Source organism: Trachemys scripta, chromosome 18 (assembly GCF_013100865.1).
Source record: "Trachemys scripta elegans isolate TJP31775 chromosome 18, CAS_Tse_1.0, whole genome shotgun sequence".
NCBI classification, from domain to species: Eukaryota; Metazoa; Chordata; order Testudines; family Emydidae; genus Trachemys; species Trachemys scripta.
The window spans coordinates 24,486,115-24,505,708 of record NC_048315.1 but is presented as its reverse complement, the minus strand read 5'-3'; the positions used below and the strand labels follow the sequence as shown (position 1 = coordinate 24,505,708).

General features: G+C 51.7%; 1 protein-coding gene across 1 annotated transcript; it reads left to right on the top strand.

Moving 5' to 3' along the window:
• Positions 1-8,065: 8,065 nt before the first annotated feature.
• LOC117867493 (C-C motif chemokine 4-like) lies at positions 8,066-11,319 on the top strand. Its single transcript, XM_034752587.1, has 3 exons — positions 8,066-9,354; positions 9,515-9,629; positions 10,755-11,319. The coding sequence occupies exons 1-3, from the start codon at positions 9,282-9,284 to the stop codon at positions 10,834-10,836; spliced, it is 270 nt and encodes an 89-aa protein (XP_034608478.1). The 5' UTR covers positions 8,066-9,281; the 3' UTR covers positions 10,837-11,319.
• The last annotated feature ends 8,275 nt before the right edge of the window (positions 11,320-19,594 follow it).

The window sequence follows — 19,594 nt, the reverse complement described above, 5'->3', positions numbered from 1 at the left end:
GGCACAGGAAGAGGTGAGGGTTGGAAGTGAAGGGGAGAACGCAGCTATACTGAAATCTCCTCCGTGGTGAGCAATGACCAGCGTTTGCACTCCTACACAATTGGTGCCTTATCAAATTTCTTATAAACGGCGTCACGCCAGGGTTGGCCAGCTGGGAGGCTTTTACCAGAAGATGTTGTGACAAGTGCGTCTGCAAATGTATCACTCACGGCCCAATAGCTCAAATCCACTTCCACTGAGGGCAATGGGCGTAGTGCCAGCATTTTCTGCAAAACATATTCTAAGGAAATGAAGTTTTTATTTTCTCCCCTACATTTTTCATGGAAATGTTCTTTTCTTTTCTTTTTTTGGTGGCGGTTGTTGACACACAGCTGAATGAAACATTTTGAAAATGTCAATTTACAAATCAAATGGGAAAAAAAACCAAACCAAAAAAACCAACAACTCACAACATTTTGTCCCCCTCGTTCCCTTTCTTACAGCGGAAAAGGAAGGGACAACAAAAAGAAAACAAAATTTCAGTTTGACCAAAAATTGAAATTTGTTGAACTATCTGAAAGTTTTCTGCCAAAATGTTCTCACCGTCCGAAAAGCCCTTTTCAGTCAAAAAACACTTGTTGATGAAAAATGTGCCTCAGTTCCGCCATTGACTTCAATGGTAGCAGGTTGTGGGTCTCCGGCACTAGGAATTTACACACCTGAGAGATGCAGCTATAGCACCTAACCACTTCTGCACACCCGGGACAGGTCAATGGGGGATTCTGCTGTGGAGTTAGCTACCGCCTGGCGGGGAGGTGGAGTACCTGCGCCCACGGAGAACCGGAGGTAGTGTCTGCGCTAAAGCGTGGCAGTGTTTTACGTGTAGACAAGCCCTAAACTGACTTGGATTGTAAGTTCTGAGGGGCAGTATCATGGGTTTAGTCCCTCCACAGCGCATCCCCCTTAGGGTGTGACTGGATCTGTGCTCGACCCCTGGTTGTGTGGGCTCGGTGGTCTGCCATAGGGCACGGAAACTTGCTCTCTGGCTGGGGTCCGCTGGAGATTAGCCCGTCCAGGGCTCAGGAGAAAAGAAACACAGGAAAGGAAAACCAAACAGACAGTCCCACATGTGCCGCAGGCCTCAGTGCCTGCACTTCCCTGGCAAGCCACAATCTGGTTTCATGTCCTCAGGCTGTCCGGCCTGAGGGGCTTGGACCGCACACAGTCGTGAGTCCTGAAAGTGGGAAAGGAAGAATCTCCGTCATTGGAGGGTTTTATGAACTGGTTGGACTGACCAGGGAGGATGTAGGGATACTTGGTCCTGCCCCAGCACGGGGGACCGGGCTATGACCTCTTGAGATCCCTTCCAGCCCAACATTTCTGTCCTCCCTCACTGCAGCTGGCAGCAGGCCTCCCTCCGGGCAGCCCGTCATACAGCTTGGTGTCCTCAGGCAAGTGGCTCGCAGGAGTTCTAGAGCAGATGCTTGCGGTCTGACCTGCTTCGTGCTCAGACTGGCCCTGGGCACACGAGCAGAGGTCTGTCCTCCTCCCAGTGCTGCTCTCTGCTGCACCAGGCCTTCGCCTTTGTAAGGCCCTGTCTCCAGGCCTTCCAGGCCTCGCCGGTGGAGCAGGGCTGCTCTGTAGCCCCTTCCTTGCTGCTGGGGGGTATTTGTACCCCGTTACAGCCAGCGACTGTCCCTTTGTTCTGTATCGGTTCAACACCTAGCACAATGGGGTCCTTGTCCGGGACGGGGGCTCCTAGGCGCTACAGCCCAGCTCCTCAAAGGGATTTAGACACCTAGCTCTGGAAGTGCCTAAATGCCTTTGAGGATCTGGGCCAATGGTAAGACCCAGAATGAAGCAAAATAAACCTTGGGAAGCTCTTATGATAGTGTTTTCCCATGGCATGGAGACCTGCACATCCCCTCAGTCTAGCTGGCCTTGTCCGGGTCACTGCTGAGCCCTAGTTCTCTCTCAGCTCCTTCCTGGCCCTCCGCGTCTCTTGGGGAGGGGCCTCCTAGCTCCTGCTGGCAAAGAACCCCCGTAGAGAGCCGCTACCCAGGAGAGGTGGGGGGATATTTACTTCTCTTGCTGTCATTTTTACCATTAGTTTCCGTACTGGGTTGGGGAAACCCTGCGATTACTGCAAAGCTGCAAAAGGGGAATTTCTCCATCTGCCCCAGAGGGGAGGGACCGAAAGGGGAGACGGGCAAGGGAGTTAGGGGACGGGCTGAGCAGAGCACCGAGGACGGACAGGAACCTCTCTGTGGGGCTCACTAGAAAGAGGAACCTGCAGCCTTCCCGCGAGGCTGGAGGAGAAAGTGACCTTAGTGGGCGGGGAGGCGGTTGTGGCAACACCCCTGATTGACAGCTGAGGGGATCCATTTAAGAAGCTCTAACGCTGCAGGTCAGGTTGAAGAAGGGACTGCAGAAAGAGGGCAGCTAGGGCCAATCAGATCCATCTGCCATCCCCATGTGTTTGCCCTGTTCCCTCTCACCATGTTGCTAATGACCAGGGCTCTTAGGGTTGATGCTCTTGCCTTGCCCATCCTCTCCTCCTCATCACCCTCCAGTTCCCCCACAACACATGGTGTCCCTCACACAGGTTAATGGCTCTGATACTGGATCCAGCTGGAGGAGGAAGATCCCAGTCAGGAAATCTGGAAGCAAAGTATATCCAGCTGCAACAGCAACAAAGGGGATGCAGGAAAGTGTGGTGATTGAAGACTGTGTTGAAATTGCAAGCGATCACTTTAAAAGTGGGAGAGTGGGAGGAATGTTTCCTGGTCCTGCTTGCAGGCTAGGGAGCTTTGTATGGAAGCATGCCCTGTGGGAACAGCAGTTCAACAAAAAAGGGCTAACCTAGCACAAGGTGGCTGAGTTGTGCCTCGCTGCATTATGGAGCAGCCTGCTTTGTCTCTCTCTGTTTTTGGTTGCTGTGGGTTATCATTCCAGAGTCTAAGAATAAAAGTTGTGTTCCGTCGCAACCTTCCAGCGAGAATATTTAATATTTGTTATCTACCTTCTCTCTGTGTCTGCGGTGAACATAACAGAAAGCACCAGCTGTGCTCATTTCACCAGGTAGAATGGCCAGAATGGAGTGTTGGGCGATGTTTACTGCAGCCCGGTGGTTCTCAATGTGAACACTGGGTTGGGTGGGGGCTGCGGAGGCCTGCCTGCTCCCAGGCACCTCCTCCTTGCTCCCAGCTGCTAAGTTGCACTGAAAGAAGCAGAGAAAACATTAAATCCTTCCCCAGTGCTACTTTTCCACATAAGAAAGTGCGGCAGCTGCCCCGGGATTTGATGTAGTCACAAATGGGAGGGAAAGCTGCTCTCCATGCTCACGAGTAGGAGATATCTTCTCGGTTGATACATGGTCTATGCTACGGACAAAGCTGAGAACCCTTCATCTAGGGTGAACGTCTGTTACGGCGCAGGTATAGTCCGCTAAGTGACAATGTAAACAGCCCTTTCTTACTCCACAGACTGGCTTCCCATGTGTCCATGTTGTCTCTGACAATAACAAGTGCCTGTTACCGCTGGGGAGCAGAACAGCTCTGGGAGAACACGCTGGTGCCTGTTCTGCCTCATGCATCATCACCAGCCACCCCAGCCACCTTCTGGCTGCACCATCTTTGACAGCCCAGGTGTTGTGAGAGGCAGGAAGGGCCCAGCTGGATTTTCAGATCCCGGGTGGAGTTTGTGGGCTGGGTAAGTAAAGAAACTCTCTTTTAACCTATAAATGGAGCCCTTTTAGTCTGGAATCACGGAGAGTGAATGAATACAGTACCTCCACAAGGTCATTTTTACTGATTCATCTTGCATGATGTAACTGCTCTTTAAAGTCAAAAGGGGGGAGGGGGATCATGCGTTTTTTAGCCTGGAACTCTGGAGGACACTGGCGGACGAGCAGGATATTGAGATCACAGGTGCTGATGATGCTAAACTTGCACACCTGAGAGGGGAAGGGAGTTTTTCAGACTGCTCAGAGGACTGACTTTTCAGTCTTTTGTTGACATGCCCTACAGACGCTTAGGAGAAAAAGTGTCTTTGTTAAAGATCCACCCTCTTACCCTTTAATGATGGGCCCAGAGAGCCCATAAGCCACATCCCTAAGACCTCCAGCAGGTCATCCAGCAAAACCAGCGAAGACCGGGCTTGACATTCCCGATATTGCTAAGATGAAACAAAAAAGCAGATTTAAAAGAAATAAGCCTGTCGGGGCTTCTCTAGTCATTGTGAAGAAGCAAAGAGGTGGGGGGAGGGGATACACAACTTGATTTCCTTCGCCTTTGCAGGTCACAACTGTGTCTGTGCCAGAGAGCGCAGGGGAGTGTGAAAACCACACGCCGACACTCTGACTGTGTGGCTGATGCTGTGCAGGTGTGAACAGGAGTGGAGCAAATGAGCTGAGTGCAACAGGATGTGAACTGGGCGTGTGCGCGTGTGTGTGTGAGTGTTGGCCCCCTCTGTCCCCTGAGAGGGAAGAAGGCACGTTTGCCTCTGTGGTGTTTGGCGTGGCTGGACTCAAAGTGGGTCAAAGTTGCCCTGGAGAGGCTGGGAGGTTTCTTCTGGCTCCAGAACTTCCCCCGGGTGTGTAAAGGGGCCACAGAATCACAGGCAGAGACAGTGCTCCTAGGCCGGAACTTTCCAGCCTGGAAACGTGTTGTCCCACAGTCTTGGAGACTGTGACCCTCAGCGTCCTAGTGAAGGCCAGCGAGCTGAGGAGATGCTATTATAAGGTTTGATCCTCAGATCCAGCTTAGTCCGACTCAGGACAAGACAAAGGTGGCTTTAAATGGCCTTTATATGCCCCAATCAAGGTCAGCTCACACCAGCTGGCAACGGCCCCTTATGACAACCCCAGATCCCACAGTGCTCCAGTCATACTACCCATCCAGGTACTTACCTGTCCCCCATCTGAGTGCCTCACAATTGCCAGTGTATTGTCACCCCCTCCCCAGGAGGCAGATCAGTGCCGTTATCCCTGTTATACAGATGGACTGAGGCACAGGAAGGCCAAGTGACTTGCCCAAGGTCACACAGAGAGCGTGTGGGAGAGCAGGAAACAGAGCCCAGGGTTCCCCAAGTCCCAGGCTAGCCCCATAACCCCAGGGCGAGCTCACCTTGTCACAGCTGGCCACTGAGGGCTGGAATTGGGCCGGCTGCCCAGTGCAGGCCGGGGCCTTCCCAGGAAATCCCAAGGGGGTCATGGGAGCCTTGTGCGGGGTGAGTCTCCCGCAGTGCTGGGGGAGCTGCCTGGAAGCAGACACCTAAGAGCAGAGCCAGGCCAGCTGTGGGTGGCTAGTTTCGTTCAGGCTGCCTCTGAGAATGGGACACGTTTCCCATCTCTGGGGCAGCTTGTAGGTCAAGCTGCTTCGCTGTTGTTGTTCTCTCTGAAGCGGATGGAGCCCAGCCTGCCCCGTGCCTGACTCCAGCTCTCAGCCTTGGTTTTCACTCCCCTGTAACTGTCCCCTTCAGATCTGTCTGCACCAGACACTTGGAAAGCAGAGGGACCCCACCGTCCGGGCGTCAAGGGAAAGGCACCGAGAGCCGCGTGCCCTGCACATCCCAAGGCTTGCAACCTAGAGGTCACATACCTCTCCTGCTCAGCATGCACGAGGCTGGAGGCCCTGCAACTGGTGCACCCCCATCCCCTCTGGGACCTTGCAGAGCGATGAATGGGTCTGCTCAGGGTGACGCTGGTGACTCCAGCCGCCCGGCTCTGCAGAGAGATCGCATCACTTCATGGTCCGTGATAGCAAAGGTGCGGGGATATCCAGGCGTCAGCATGGGCACCAGACCATTGCTAGCAGGAGGCTCCAGCCAACGTCAGACCCAGGTGTGAACCCGCATTTCCTGCTCTAGGATCCCAGGGAGCCACAGGGCTCAGCGTATTGCAGATGCACCTCACCACATCCTGCTCAGCTGTAACACAGTTCCGACAAGTCCTGGTGCCCGAGACGAGTCCTCGAGCTGGAACCCGACAGAGTATGAAACCTGAAAACAGCCTGGAGCTTCCCAGCATTAACCGACCTCAAACCCCTGGTTCAGGACAGACCACGGGGCTGCCAAGCATCTCACAGAGCATGTCCCTCGACCTCTGAGCCTTGCATAACCCAAGCCCTTTCCCATCTCTGAGGCCAAGCTAGCTAGTCCATACCCACTGGCTGGGACAGGAACGGGTCCAAAAAACCAACCAACAAACCAAGCCCACCACTGGCCAAGTGAAGCAAAAATGGCTGGCCAATCACAGTAGTCCCTTGCCCCCTGACAAGGTGCCCACCTGGGTGACTGGCCTGCCCGCCCAACCCTAGACCCAGCCCTGGGGGGGTGTCATAAGAAAGGATAGAAAACTTATGGGAACAAATCTCTCAGCCCTGCTGTAGTGCAGAGGACTAGAGTGGTATCCCTTTAAATAGTGTGTGAGCCCTGTAGTGGTGCACACTGTGCTCTATGTTTTAGAGTACATGTAGCTTGGCCTGATGTGTTTGATGGCTATTTGGGACTCAATGATGCCAGTGTGGTTTCTTCGTATTATTTGTGTGCAAAGAGCAAAAGATACAACCCGTCCCTCCAGGAGACACCTCTTCCTCTCCATGCCAACTAAACATTCCTGTGAGCACAACCAATAATACCACAATGCACCCTATTTTAAGGGACTAACATTCAACCCTCCCCCCATTAAATCCTCATAGAATCATAGAATATCAGGGTTGGAAGGGACCTCAGGAGGTATCTAGTCCAACCCCCTGCTCAAGGCAGGACCAACCCCAACTAACTCATCCCAGCCAGGGCTTTGTCAAGCCTGGCCTTAAAAACCTCTAAGGATGGAGATTCCACCACCTCCCTAGGGAACCCATTCCAGTGCTTCACCACCCTCCTAGTGAAATAGTGTTTCCTAATATCCTAATTATAGGCCTGTCAGCCTGACATTGATCCTGAGCAAGATAATGGAGTGACTGACATAGGACTCTGTTAATAAAGAACTAAAGGAGGGTGATGTAAGTAATACAACATGGATTTATGGAAAATAGATGCTGTCCAACTAATTTGATATCTTTTTTTTGATGCGTTTAGAAGTTTGGTAGATAAAGGTAAGAGTGTTGACATAATATACTTAGACTTCTGTAAGGCATTTGACTTGGTACTGCATGACATTTTGACTAAAAAATTAGAATATAAAATTAACATGGCATACATTAAATGGAATAAAAACTGGCTAACTGATAGGGCTCAAAATGAAATGGTCAAACAGGCCTGTTTTCAGTGGGGCCCCGCAGGGATCAGTTCTTGGCCCTGTGCTGTTTAACATTTTTATCAGTGACCTGGAGGAAAACATAAAATCATCACTGAAATTTTGCAGATGACACAAAAATTGGGGGAATGGTAGATAATGAAGAAGCCAGGCCACTGATTCAGAGTGATCTGGATTGCTTGCTAAGTTGGGCGCAAGCAAACAATGTGTGTTTTAATGTGGCAAATGTAAATGTGGACACCTAGGAACAAAGAATGCTTGGCATCCTTACAGGGTGTCCAGTTCTGGTGCCCACAGTTCAAGAAGGAGGCTGATAAATTGCAGAGGGTTCAGAGAAGAGCCAAGAGAATGATGAAAGGATTAGAAAACCTGCCTTCTAGTGAGAGACTCAAGGAGTTCAATCTCTTCACTTTAACAAAAAGAGAAGGTTAAGGGGTGACCCGATCACAGTCTGTAAGTAGCTACTTGGGGAACCAATATTTAATAATGGGCTCTTCTATCCAGCAGAGAGAGGTCTAACACCGTCCAATGGCTGGAAGTTGAAGCTAGACATATTCCAACTGGAAATAAGGTGCACATTTTTAATGGTTAGAGCAATTGACCAAGGATCATGGTGGAGTCTCCATCACTGACCGTTTTTAAATCGAGATGGGATGATTTTCTATAAGCTCTGCTCCAGGAATTATTTAGGGGCAGGTCTCTGGGCTGTGCTATACAATAGGTCAGACTAGATGATCACAATGGTCCCTTCTGGCCTTGGAGTCCATGAGTTTGGAAGGGATCTTCAAGGCACAAACCAATCTGTAGCTCTGGGCAGATTATCCCTTACTTTACATTGTGGATTTCTTGCATCTTCTGAAGCCCCTGGTCCTGGCCACTGCTGAAGACAGGAGATTGGACTGATCTAATTGATATATTAGGAACACAGGAATTGCCCTCTGAGATCAGACCATAGTTCAGTGTTCCTAATGTATCATCCGCAGTAGCTGCAGCCCCACAAAGCCTGGCATAGGTGTCACCAATTTCTTCTTGGGTGGAAGGAACACCCGCTGGAATGGACACCAAAGGGCAGGGGGGTGAATCTGTCTCTCCCTCCTAGGGTATTAAATGTGGTACCATTTAACCTTTCTCACCTGTGTGACAGCTGCCATCTTCAACACAGCGAGGGCTGACCTGGGGACGGCCAGAGCTAAAAGCACATTCTGCAACAGCTTGAGCTAACAAACCCACACACGGTAATGGTGTGTGTGTGTGTCACAACTCCTATCCTCTGCAGATTGGCAGACAGGGACCTGTAACACACACTCCCTGGTGGATTGACATCTGATTTTACCTGCCAACACCCTGATCTTCCATCCGGGACTAAATCCTGCTTGCATGACTCCAGTGACTAAAGGCACTAAATCAAAGTAAAGCCGCCGTTGAGTGTCATATGAAGAATAAAATCCCATCCATGGCTGTGTTCAGGCGGCTTGGCAAAGTGGCCTTATATCCTAAGAAGCCAGCTCTGGCAGGATCGTCCTAGGGCAGAGGGATCTGCAGATGGTAAACCACCGGGATAATAGCTTCGACGGCACCTCTTCCCGTACCCGCTCTTAATCTCTTATTCATATGAAAGCCTGGCTCATGAGAGACTCAGTATATCCCAGATGCCTCCTCTTTTTCCAGCCTTGCACAACTTGCATGCCGAGGGAAGAGTCCCTCTCTTTGTTCCAATGGATACATCCCCTCCCCCACCCAGCTCCATGTGACTTACAGGCACCGTTTTGTTTTCCTTGCGGCCTGTTGGCATGAAAGAACCGTGCTGAGTAACAGCTTGGAATGCTCAGCTCTTCACTTGTTATTAATTCCTGAGCTTTGGCTGCGAGTTCCCTTTCTCTCCCATCTGCACAGCTCACCCTGTGACATCCGCTCTGGAAATTCCACTCTGCTTCCCTTTGTCTCTCTGCCTCTGGAGTTCCCTATAAAAGGAGAGAAGCCTCTTGCTGCTCAGTGTCACAGCTAGTCCCTGGTCCGGCTCCGCTCCTCCTCACCCAACAGCAACATGAAGGTCTCCGTGGCTGCCCTCGCCGTTCTCACCAGCGCTGCCTTCTGGTCCCTGGCCTCCTCTGGCCCAGGTGAGTCCAGCGTCTCTCGCTGAAATTATCCATTTCTGAAGGAAACCGATTTATTGCTCTTTGGATGGTGGGGGGGAGGAACCTTTCCCCTGATAACGTGTGTTATTTTCCCTTGCATGGAACTCAAGGCACACTCACGCTGTCTGTTTCCATCTTTCAGAGGGACCGGGCATGCCCATCACTTGCTGCTTCTCCTACATGGCCCGCCAGATCCCGCGCAGCATGGTGATGGATTACTATCACACCAGCAGCAAGTGCTCCTTACCCGCTATAGTGTAAGTGCAAACTCCCAACACCAGAGACAGGCAGTGCGCAGATGTGCAGAGACAGCTTCCATTTCAATAGATGCTCCTGTTGCAAGCGTTACAGTGTAGTCATGCACTGCAATGGAATAGTTTGCTCTATGTCAGCGGTTCTCAAACTGTGGGTCGGGACCCCAAAGTGGGGTGTGATCCTGCTTTAACGGGGTGGCCAGGGTTGGCTTAAACTTGCTGGGGCCCGGGGCTAACGCCTGAGCCTCACCACCTGGGACCGTAGTCCAAGAGCTTCAGCCCTGGGTGGCAGGGCTCAGGATACATGCCCACTGCCTCAGGCTGAAGCCCCATCCAGAGCCGTGGGGCTCGGGCTTTGGCGGGACTGGAGCGGGCTCAGGCTTCGTTGTCAGAAGAGGGTCGCAGTGCTACCCCCTGCTCTACGTCTACACGGCAGTTAAACACCCGCGGCGGCTGACTCGGGTTTGCGGGGCTCAACTGTGGGGCTGTAAAATTGGGGTGTAGACATTCGGGCTCGGGGTACAACCCCAGCTCTGGGATTCTGCAAGGCGAGAGGATCCCCGAGCTTGGGCTCCGGTCCAAGCCCGAATGTCTACACGGCAATGTTTAGCCCCACAACCCGAGCCCGGGTCAGCCGACTCTTTTATTCCAGTGTAGACGTACCCTTGGTGTCTGGCTTCTGCTTCTCATTCCTAGCACGAGGCAAATCCAGGTGTCAAAGGCCTGAGGTCGGTGACTAGAGAGCCTAGCGCACCAGCACAGACTCTGAGAGCCAAGTATTCACAGCTGGGAGAAGAGGCCACCTAGAAGGGATTCCCCCATAGCTCCTCTAGGGTCCTGGGGTGGGACCTGCTCACCCCTGGGGATAATGGAGTGTGGGGGCGGGGCAGGAAGTGAGGCTGGGGGAGGGCAAACCACAGGAAGGCTTTAATATGTAGAACAGGCAGCCAAATGGGAGGAGGGGCAGGCCAGGTGGCCCAGACCAGCATCAAGTTCTGGTGGAGAATCCTTCGGGGACAGGACAGAACTGACTGGCTGTGCTGGGATCTGGAAGTGGGGCGACCTAGGATGGTGAGGGAGAGACACAATGTTTCTCTCACTCTAACCTGTCTCCTTCCTGTCCCACAGGTTTATTACGAAGAAAGGCCGGTCCGTCTGTGCCAACCCCAGCCACTCCTGGGTCCAAGCCTATGTGAACACCTGGATCTGAACTGAGCAGAATGGGGGACAGAGAATTATTCCTATTTATTACGTGTATTACGGTAGCACTTCGCAGCCCCATTGTGCAAGATGCTGTAACACCGGACAAAGAGGTGATTCCTGAGCCCAAGTGCTGGCCATCTAAGGACAGAGTTCAAAGGGCACCGGAAGGACCTCGCCTCACTTCTGCTGACACAAGCCAGGATGCTGCTACCAACCCACTTTTCAAAGAACTGACAAACGCTGGACTTTGAACGTATCATGTGACGCTATTTAAGACGTGCAGTAGGGCCCCCATTTTTTGTATTGCTAATTATATTATTTATGGCATGCATGCAGGAGGGTCACATGACTCCCCGTGCATCGCAGTGACCGACACAAAAACACCCCAGGTTGTTGAATGCGTTCGGTTCTTTGTGCTGTAATATTAGGCGATGACCAGGGACTGGGTCGAGTGATGATTTTGGAAAATAAAATGTTTTGTAGAAAAACACCCTGGTTTTTGCCTTAATGTAATTACCGACTGGAAGGATCTCCAGGCCCAGACACATAATCTGAGCACTGTGCCTGCCTGTCTCACTAGGAGAGGATCTGGAACAAACCCTACCAGCTCAGCACCACTAGAGTTTGGGGAAAATTTGGCCCCATTTGCAGTTCACAGCTCAGATCTATCCCTCACACACATCTACATCCAGCCCTGCATGCCCTGTCTACAGTACACCCAGCTACCCCTTATGTACCTGCAAGAAACAAAAATAGTATATAGTTCCCACCTTAAAGTGGGAGGGCAAAGGGTTAAATCTCTTACCCTGAGCTGAGGACAGCAGCGGGTTTGCAGAGATTGCAGTGAGGGGATGAGCTCTGCTGGGTGAGGGGAGGAGAGCATGGGGGCGGGGGGGGGGGGGGGGGGGGGAGTCTGGAGTTGGGGAAGACCTGTGTGTGTGTGTGTGTGTTTTGTGTAGGGAATCTCCCTGGGAGCAGGGGTGTGTGTGTGTGTGTGTGTGTGTGTAATCTCCCTGGGAGCAGGTGTGTGTGTGTGTGTGTGTGTGTGTGTAGGGAATCTCCCTCGGAGCAGGAGTGTGTGTGTGTGTATATGTGTGTGTGTGGAATCTCCCTGGGAGCAGGGGTGTGTGTGTGTGTGTGTGTGTGTAGGGAAACTCCCTGGGAGCAGGGGTGTGTGTGTGTGTGTAGGGAATCTCCCTGGGAGCAGGGGTGTGAGTGTAAGTGTGTGTGTGTGTGTGTGTAGGGAATCTCCCTGGGAGCAGGGGTGTGAGTGTATGTGTGTGTGTGTGTGTGTGTGTGTAGGGAATCTCCCTGGGAGCAGGGGTGTGAGTGTGTGTGTGTGTGTGTGTGTGTGTGTGTGTGTAGGGAATCTCCCTGGGAGCAGGGGTGTGTGTGTGTGGGTGTGTGTGTGTGGGTGTGTGGGGAATCTCCCTGGGAGCAGGGGAGTTACCCAGCCTGCCCAGTGGAGACCCAGCCCCTGCCCCAAGGAGCTGAACTGAGTATTTCCCCGGCCCCTTGCCCTGACTGCTCTTTGCAGAGCCCTGCGGCTGGGTCGGAGCCGGTGTGTTTCAATGCCCTGGAGGAGGAGGCCTGTTGTTCCACTTGCCACTTCTATCAGCTGTGGCCTGTTGTTTCTGGGCACGGAGCCAGCACGTGTAGGCACGCACATATACACGCTGCATGGATCCACTCAGCCCTGCATGTGCCTTAATGCCTGGGACACACCTCACCCCTCCCTTGCGGCCCCTCGCTGCGCACCCCCGGCCGGAGAGACACAGCAGAGCAGCTGAGATGAGGGAGCGTTGTCCAGGGATGGGGGATGGATACTGGAGGCAGGCAACCTTGGCTCTATTTCTGACCAGTTCATCTTGGGCATGGTGTCAAGAATAAATGGACACAAATCGGACATCAGGAATGGTAACACACAAAAGCCAGTAGGACACTTCAATCTCCCCGGACATTCTATAACAGATTTAGAAGTAGCCATCCTTCAACAAAAAAACTTCAGAAACAGACTTCAAAGAGAAACTGCAGAACTTTTAAAATTCATTTTCAAATTTAACACCATTAATTTGGACTTGACTAGGGACTGGGAGTGGCTGGCTCATTACAAAAGCAGTTTTGCCTCTCCTGGAATTGACACCTCCTCATCTATTATTGGGAGTGGATCACATCCACCCTGATTGAATTGGCCCTGTCAACACTGGTTCTCCACTTGTGAGGTAACTCCCTGCTCTTCATGTATCAGTATATAATGCCTGCATCTGTCATTTTCACTCCATGCTTCTGAAGAAGTGGGTTTTTACCCACGAAAGCGTATACCCAAATAAATATGTTAGTCTTTAAGGTGCCACCGGACTCCTTGTTGTCATCTTGGGCATGTCACTTCCCTGCTCTCTGCCTCGGTTTCCCTATCTGTAAAATGGGGGTGATAATACCCACCCTTGTAAAATGCTTTGAAAGTGATAAAATTACATCAGCTCCCCAGAGCAACACACACTAACAACTCCCAGCACATACTTATCTGATACTCACCCTTCACTGACACACTCAGATGCACTTGCTTTGACTCCACTCTTAATCCAGAGTGACACTCCATTTGCTGATTTATTCCACCCCGTACTCATGTGACCATGACCTCACCATGCTTATTGAAGAAGGGGCTTACTCCACACTCACCTCCAATTACTCCATCTCTTTCTCTCTCCACCCTGAATCCACATCCGCTTCCTCCACATTGACAGCCATCTCACTTCCTCCAAACACCTCATTTCCTAAAGTTCCCGGGTGAAATAATATACAGACGAGATTTTTACTACTAATAAGAAATGTCTTGCATCCCAACAGCAGAAATAGCTCCCGTAAAGCCATTCAAAAACAGAACTCCGTGAAAAGCAACTGTTCCCAAGAGGATAACCTGAATCGAGTGAAAGAACCACATGAGGCAAAACAGGCCAGATTCTACTGTCATTCACACTAGTGTGAATCTGGAATAACTCCACTGACCTCACTGGAGTTACGCTGGATTTGTACCAGTGTAAACGAAAGCAGAATTAGGCCTCGTGTATTTCAGTAAGATCTTCGTTTGACAGAGGGCTGGGGTCACTGCTCCAAGATAACAGAGGTTCCATTTTATTTCAGGGGTTCAGGTAGAAAGGCTGACATCTGAGCTGCACGCAGGCTTAGCGTCTGATGAAAGGTCAAACAAGGCCTGATCCTATATGAATGTGTCCATGGGGGTGTCACGGGGGCACCTGCCCCATAGCCCCAAGAATGGCACTGCAGGTGCTCCCTGGCTTCATTTCTCCTCACTGGCATTTTTTCTCTTTCCCAGCCATTCATGTGGCTCAGGTCTCTCACCAAGTCACTGGCTAAAACGTAACCCCTTCAGGGTAAAAAAAGTCCAAATTTCTTCCCTCCCTGTTAGGTGCCTGTCCAGGCTCAGCTGCCACGCCCTTCTGGGCTACCTTTAATCTCTCCTTTAGGACAGAGCCCTGGCTCCCGGCTGCTTCCCTTCCAGACCCTCCTTCACGACCTGCCCCAGGAACCCAATTTGCTCCCTGTGGTTCCTCCCCAAGCGGAGCTCTTTGCCCTTTTACCAGGCCCAGGTGTTTCAGGCTCTCACCTGACCCCAATTAGTCCAGCCCCTTTATGCTGGGAGGCCGCTAATTCTGGTACAGGCACAGCTGACTGAATGGGGCAGGCCAGCCCCAGGCATCCTGGCCCTTTTAAGGATACGTCTACACAGCGACTCTCAGAGCCGGGTCAACAGGCTTGGGCTCGGGCTAGCGTAGATGCTACAGCTGGGGCTGGAGCCGGAGCCCGGGCTCTAGAGCCAAGGGATGGGGGTGGGCTTCGCCTGAGTCTGTTGGCCCGGGCTCAGAGAATCACTGCTCCCCGTGTAGACACCCCCAAAGGGCAGGACACCCTGTGGCAGGGCGTTTTGCCATTGTCTATGACAGTGGTTTAAAATACATGGAGATATACCTATCTCCTAGAGCTGGAAGGGACCCTGAAAGGTCATTCAGTCCAGCCCCCTGCCTCCACTAGCAGGACCAAGGACTGATTTTGCCCCAGATCCCTAAGTGGCCCCCTCAAGAAGTGAGCTCACACCCCTGGGTTTAGCAGGCCAATGCTCAAACCACTGAGCTATCCCTCCCCCCCTCAAACTGTTGGTTGCGACCCCGCTTTTATGGGGTTGTCAGGGTTGGCGTTAGACTTGCTGGGGCCCAGGGCCAAAGCTGAAGCCTGAGGGCTTCGGCCCTGAGTGGCAGGGCTCAGGTTACAGGCCCCCAGCCTGGGGCAGTGGGGCTTGGGGGGGCTCAGGTGTTGGTCCCCCAACCCGGGTTCATGTAGTAATCTTAGTTATCAGAATGGGGTCACGGTGCAATGAAGTTTGGGAACTCTGGTCTATGATGGTGCAGGGCTGAGCCCCGATGAGTCTGATTTTGGCAGGCGTGGCTCATACCGGGGCGCTCACTCACTAGGGCTGGGCAGGAAATGACATTTCCCCCCCCCAGGAAAAACGGCAGGAAATGGCTCCCCTCACCCCCAGCTGTTGAAACTGCTCCATGAAAACGACCGGGATTTGGTCAAAAAACATGAAACCCTGAAACCCGGGAAAAGGTCGGATTTCTGTCGCCACGTTTGGGGGTTTTGGTTCATCTGCAACCCCCCCAAAAATTCTCAGTGAAAATGGATTTTTTGGAGTGAATTTCTGTTTAGTTGAAAAGGTTATTTTTCCACCAAAGGAATGGAACACGTCGTAACTTGGGGGGATATTTGATCACTGAGCCCTGGGGCGCCAGGCTGGCTTTGTCCTCATGGGCTCTGTTGATAACAGTGGAAGCTCATGTACTTTCACCCTGCAGCGTCCCCTGAGATCTGGGGCGAGGCTGACCCCGCCTAGCCATTGGACGTTCCGCAGTGACATGCTGATGACAATTTGTTCCAGCCAGTGTGAAATGCAACGTGGACTCGAACTGTTCTGGCCATTAACTCTAGAGCAGCGACGTAACTGCGGCCCACCCCAGCACGCTGCATGGAAGAGCAGGATGCAGATGAGGTCAGTTCCCGGGTCTGCTCCTCATTCTGTCACCTCCTCCCCGTCTCTAGCAAGACTCCCCACAGGTGCTAGTCAGTGGGAGGCTCCCGCTCTGGAGTGGGTACCCTGGCCCCGTAACTCCTTGCCCGCAGGCCCTGTTGTTGGGGCAGTGGGGGCAGGTGGGAGGGTGCGGTTGGTTTCAGGCCAGGGGAGTCAGGACTTAGGGTCTGCAAGGGTCTCCGTTTGGCTCTGCCTGCCAGGGATCTGGCAAGGAAAGATGTGGAGAAATTGGAGAAAGTCCAGAGGAGAGCAACAAAAATGATGGAAGGGCTAGAAAACATAAGCTGTGAGAGAAGACTGAAAAAATTGGCTTGGAGAAGAGAAGGCTGAGAGGGGACATACAAGTACATAAAAGGCTGTTATAAGGAGGAGGGTGATAAATTGTTCTTTTTAATCTCTGAGGACAGGACAAGAAGCAATGGGCTTAAATTACAGCAAGGGAGATTTAGGTTGGACACTAGGAAAAACTTCCTGTCAGGGTAAGTAAGCACTTTGCCTAGGGAGGTTGTGGGACGGAGGTCACTGGAGATTTTAAAGAGCAGGTTAGACTAACACCTGTCAGGGATGGTCTAAGATAATACTTAGTCCTGCTTCAATGCAGGGGACTGGTCTAGATGACCTCCCGAGGTCCCTTCCAGTCCTACCCGTCTATGATTCTGTGACCCTCTCCCCCAGTCCCCAGGTGGGATTTCCTTCATTCCCAAGGATTAACCTGCCTCCAGGGTCCAGGAGCTCCCTACTGATAAGAGGCCCCTGGACTCAGATGTCCCTTTACACACAGAGGCCAGGTCTGAGCTCAGAAGGAAGCTCTCAGTCACTCTGTGGTGACTTTAACGTTATCCGGCTGTGTTGAAACTTGCACCGGGGGAGCGGCTTCCTCCTTGTGCCAGCTCAGAGAGTGGCACACACGTACACAGCCCCATGACCTCAGATCCAGTCCTGCTCAGCTCCCTGGTTCCACTCGGAGCACCCTACCAGAACCAGCCCCTGACTGTGGCCTTCACACTCCCCACTCTGCCCTCCCCTGCTTGGGGCGCCCGGTCATAAACATATATCTAAAGGGAGCATAAAATCCCTCCTTTACCTGTAAGGGGTTAAGAAGCTCAGATAACCTGGTTGGCACCAGACCAAAAGGACCAATAAGGGAAGAAAAGCCTTTCAAATCTGTGGGGGAAGGTTTTTGTTTGTGCCTCTTTGTTGTTCTCTCAGACAGAGAGAGACCAGGGCAGGAAAAAATATCTCCTAAACCCCTACCTGAAATAAGCATCCAAGAGTACAAATTGTGAGTAATAGCAAGGAAATGCGTTAGATTATATTTTGTTTCAGCTTGTGAATTTCCCCTGTGCTAAGAGGAAATGTTATTCCTGTTTTGTAACTGGGAAGCAAAATCAGAGATGATCCTCTGGGTTTTAAATCTTTTTATTTACCCTGTAAATTTACCTTCCATCCTGATTTTGCAGGTGTGATTCTTTCCCATTTTTAAAAAATAAACTTCTTCTTTTAAGAACCTGATTGGTTTTAGTGTCCTAAAGAAAAGGTCTGTGCTCACTTTATTAGAAGCAATTGGTTGGTATATTATTCTCAAGGGAAGGGGGTGAAAGGGCTTGGAGGGATATTTTGGGGAAACAGGAACTCCAAGTGGTCCTTTTCCTGAATCTTTGTCTAACTCACTTGGTGGTGGCAGCAATACCATCCAAGGACAAGGAAGGATTTGTGCCTTGGGGAAGTTTTTAACCTAAGCTGGCAGAAATAAGCTTAGGGGGTCTTTCATGCGGGTCCCCACATCTGTATCCCAGAGTTCAGAGTGGAGAGGGAACCCTGACACGCCCAATTCCTGTTATCCCAGACACATTTCAGCCCTGCCCATCTGGGGGTGGGTGGCCGAGGGAGGCTGTCCATGAGGATAAAGAGCTGAAGCAGGGTGCTGATCTCCCCTGATTTCTGAGCTTTGTGTTTTAAAATATATTTTTTGTAAAATCCAAAGTTTTTACTATGAGCCTTTGAGTTTGTACCGTGAGCTAAAATGTGACCCTTTCCACCATCGCTCCCTTCAGTCCTTAATCCCACCAGATCTGAGCACTGCCCAGTCTTTAGTGTATTCCTCCTCCCAACGCCCCCGTGAGGCAGGGCAGGGCTATTATCCCCATGGCGCTACAGAAAAACCGAGGCCCAGATCTTTGAAAGTCTTTAGGGGTCCAACAACAACAACACGCTTGGACAGTGAAGGTCCGTAGTGCTGATCGTCCATGTCCACCTTGTAGGGCTTTATTCCAGGCCTCTAAAAGCTCCACGGGGTTATTGCTAACCTGGGGCAGCCAGGTTAATTGTGGGTGAGCATGTGGCCGCGCCCAGCCCATGACTTCAAGTGTGATCTTCAGGGCTCGATGTTCAGGGCCTTTGTCTCCGAGATGGGCTATATGACAAAAGGTTGTCAGCCGTTGATGGCCAGTGGTGACTTCCGTCCTCTCGAGGCTAGTTCTCACGAATACATCCCTATTAGTGATAAAATCAAATGAACGTATGCCCAGTAGTCACTGCCGGAAGCCCTGGCGAGGTGCCTCCCACCTCCTCCTGTCTTGTTTGAGCAATGTCCTGTTTCAGCTCCGTAGAAGATGATCGTAAAGACACACATTGGCTAAAGCTGTACTTTTGTGTATTTAAGGGTCCAACTCCCACCGATTTCCTGTTGACTTCAGAACTGCAGAATGGAGACTTAGTCTGCTCATCATTCCCAGGTGTGTCCTGTCAGTGCCCACAGTGTGCCGCACGCCGCCCCACATGCAGGGCGACACTGCCCCTGCCCTCAAGATCTCATACTCTCCCCTTGCCCCATTGTCCTGTATCTCTTTATGCGCAAGGCTTGGTACTTTGATATTTGTATTCTCCCAGGCACCTCCCGGTTCTGGGCTCAATGGAGCTTCTCCCCAGAAGTCGACACTACTTCTGGACTGGGGCTGTCAGACTTTGCTTTCCCCCCACAATGGGCCTGTGCATTTGGCCGGGTGCAACACAAATCCACCCAGCAAGGGACTGTCTTGTTTCCTGTCAAATCCTTCCTGTGCACTGGGGTGATGGGACCCACGGGCAGTCCAAGCCCCCTCCCTTGGGACATTGAAAACTGCACTGGACAAGGCTGCAGGGAATGAAATCTGGGAACAATCCTTCAATGGCTCCAGGGACGGACTTAATGCCTGACCTACTGGGCGTATTCCAGAGCCTATTTGCTGCATAGTGTTAGTGTGCGTGCACCTGTGTATGAGTGCAGCTGTGTATCTGGAGGTAGTGTGTGCATGCACGTGGCTGTGTCTGGGAGCGGGTGCATCTGTATGCAGGCATGTCTCTGGGAGTGAACGTGTGCGTGCAACCGTGCGTGTGGGATGCGTCACGGTCCATCTTTGTGGGTGAACATGTGTATGCAGGGCTGGGTGTGCGTGTGACTCTGGGGGGGTGTAAGGTGGGTTGTGGAGAGCGGGGGAGGTGTAAATAGCTGTGTGTATGTGAGTTGTATTTCTATTCAGGGCTGGGGTGTGTGTGCGTAGAGGTATGTCACTGAGGAGTGTGCTGGTGTATATGTGTGTGCGTATTTCATAGAAAAAGTGGAACCTGGATTCACACCCTCCCGTTGTTATTTGTTTTGTGAAACACAACACCCAGCTGATGA

Bases quoted from the DNA above. Each gene is read 5' to 3' on its own strand.
- LOC117867493 (XM_034752587.1), top strand. From the start codon at position 9,282: ATGAAGGTCTCCGTGGCTGCCCTCGCCGTTCTCACCAGCGCTGCCTTC. The intron at 9,355-9,514 runs GTGAGTCCAGCG...TCCATCTTTCAG, and splicing joins CCTGGCCTCCTCTGGCCCAG to AGGGACCGGGCATGCCCATC. The intron at 9,630-10,754 runs GTAAGTGCAAAC...CCTGTCCCACAG, and splicing joins TGCTCCTTACCCGCTATAGT to GTTTATTACGAAGAAAGGCC.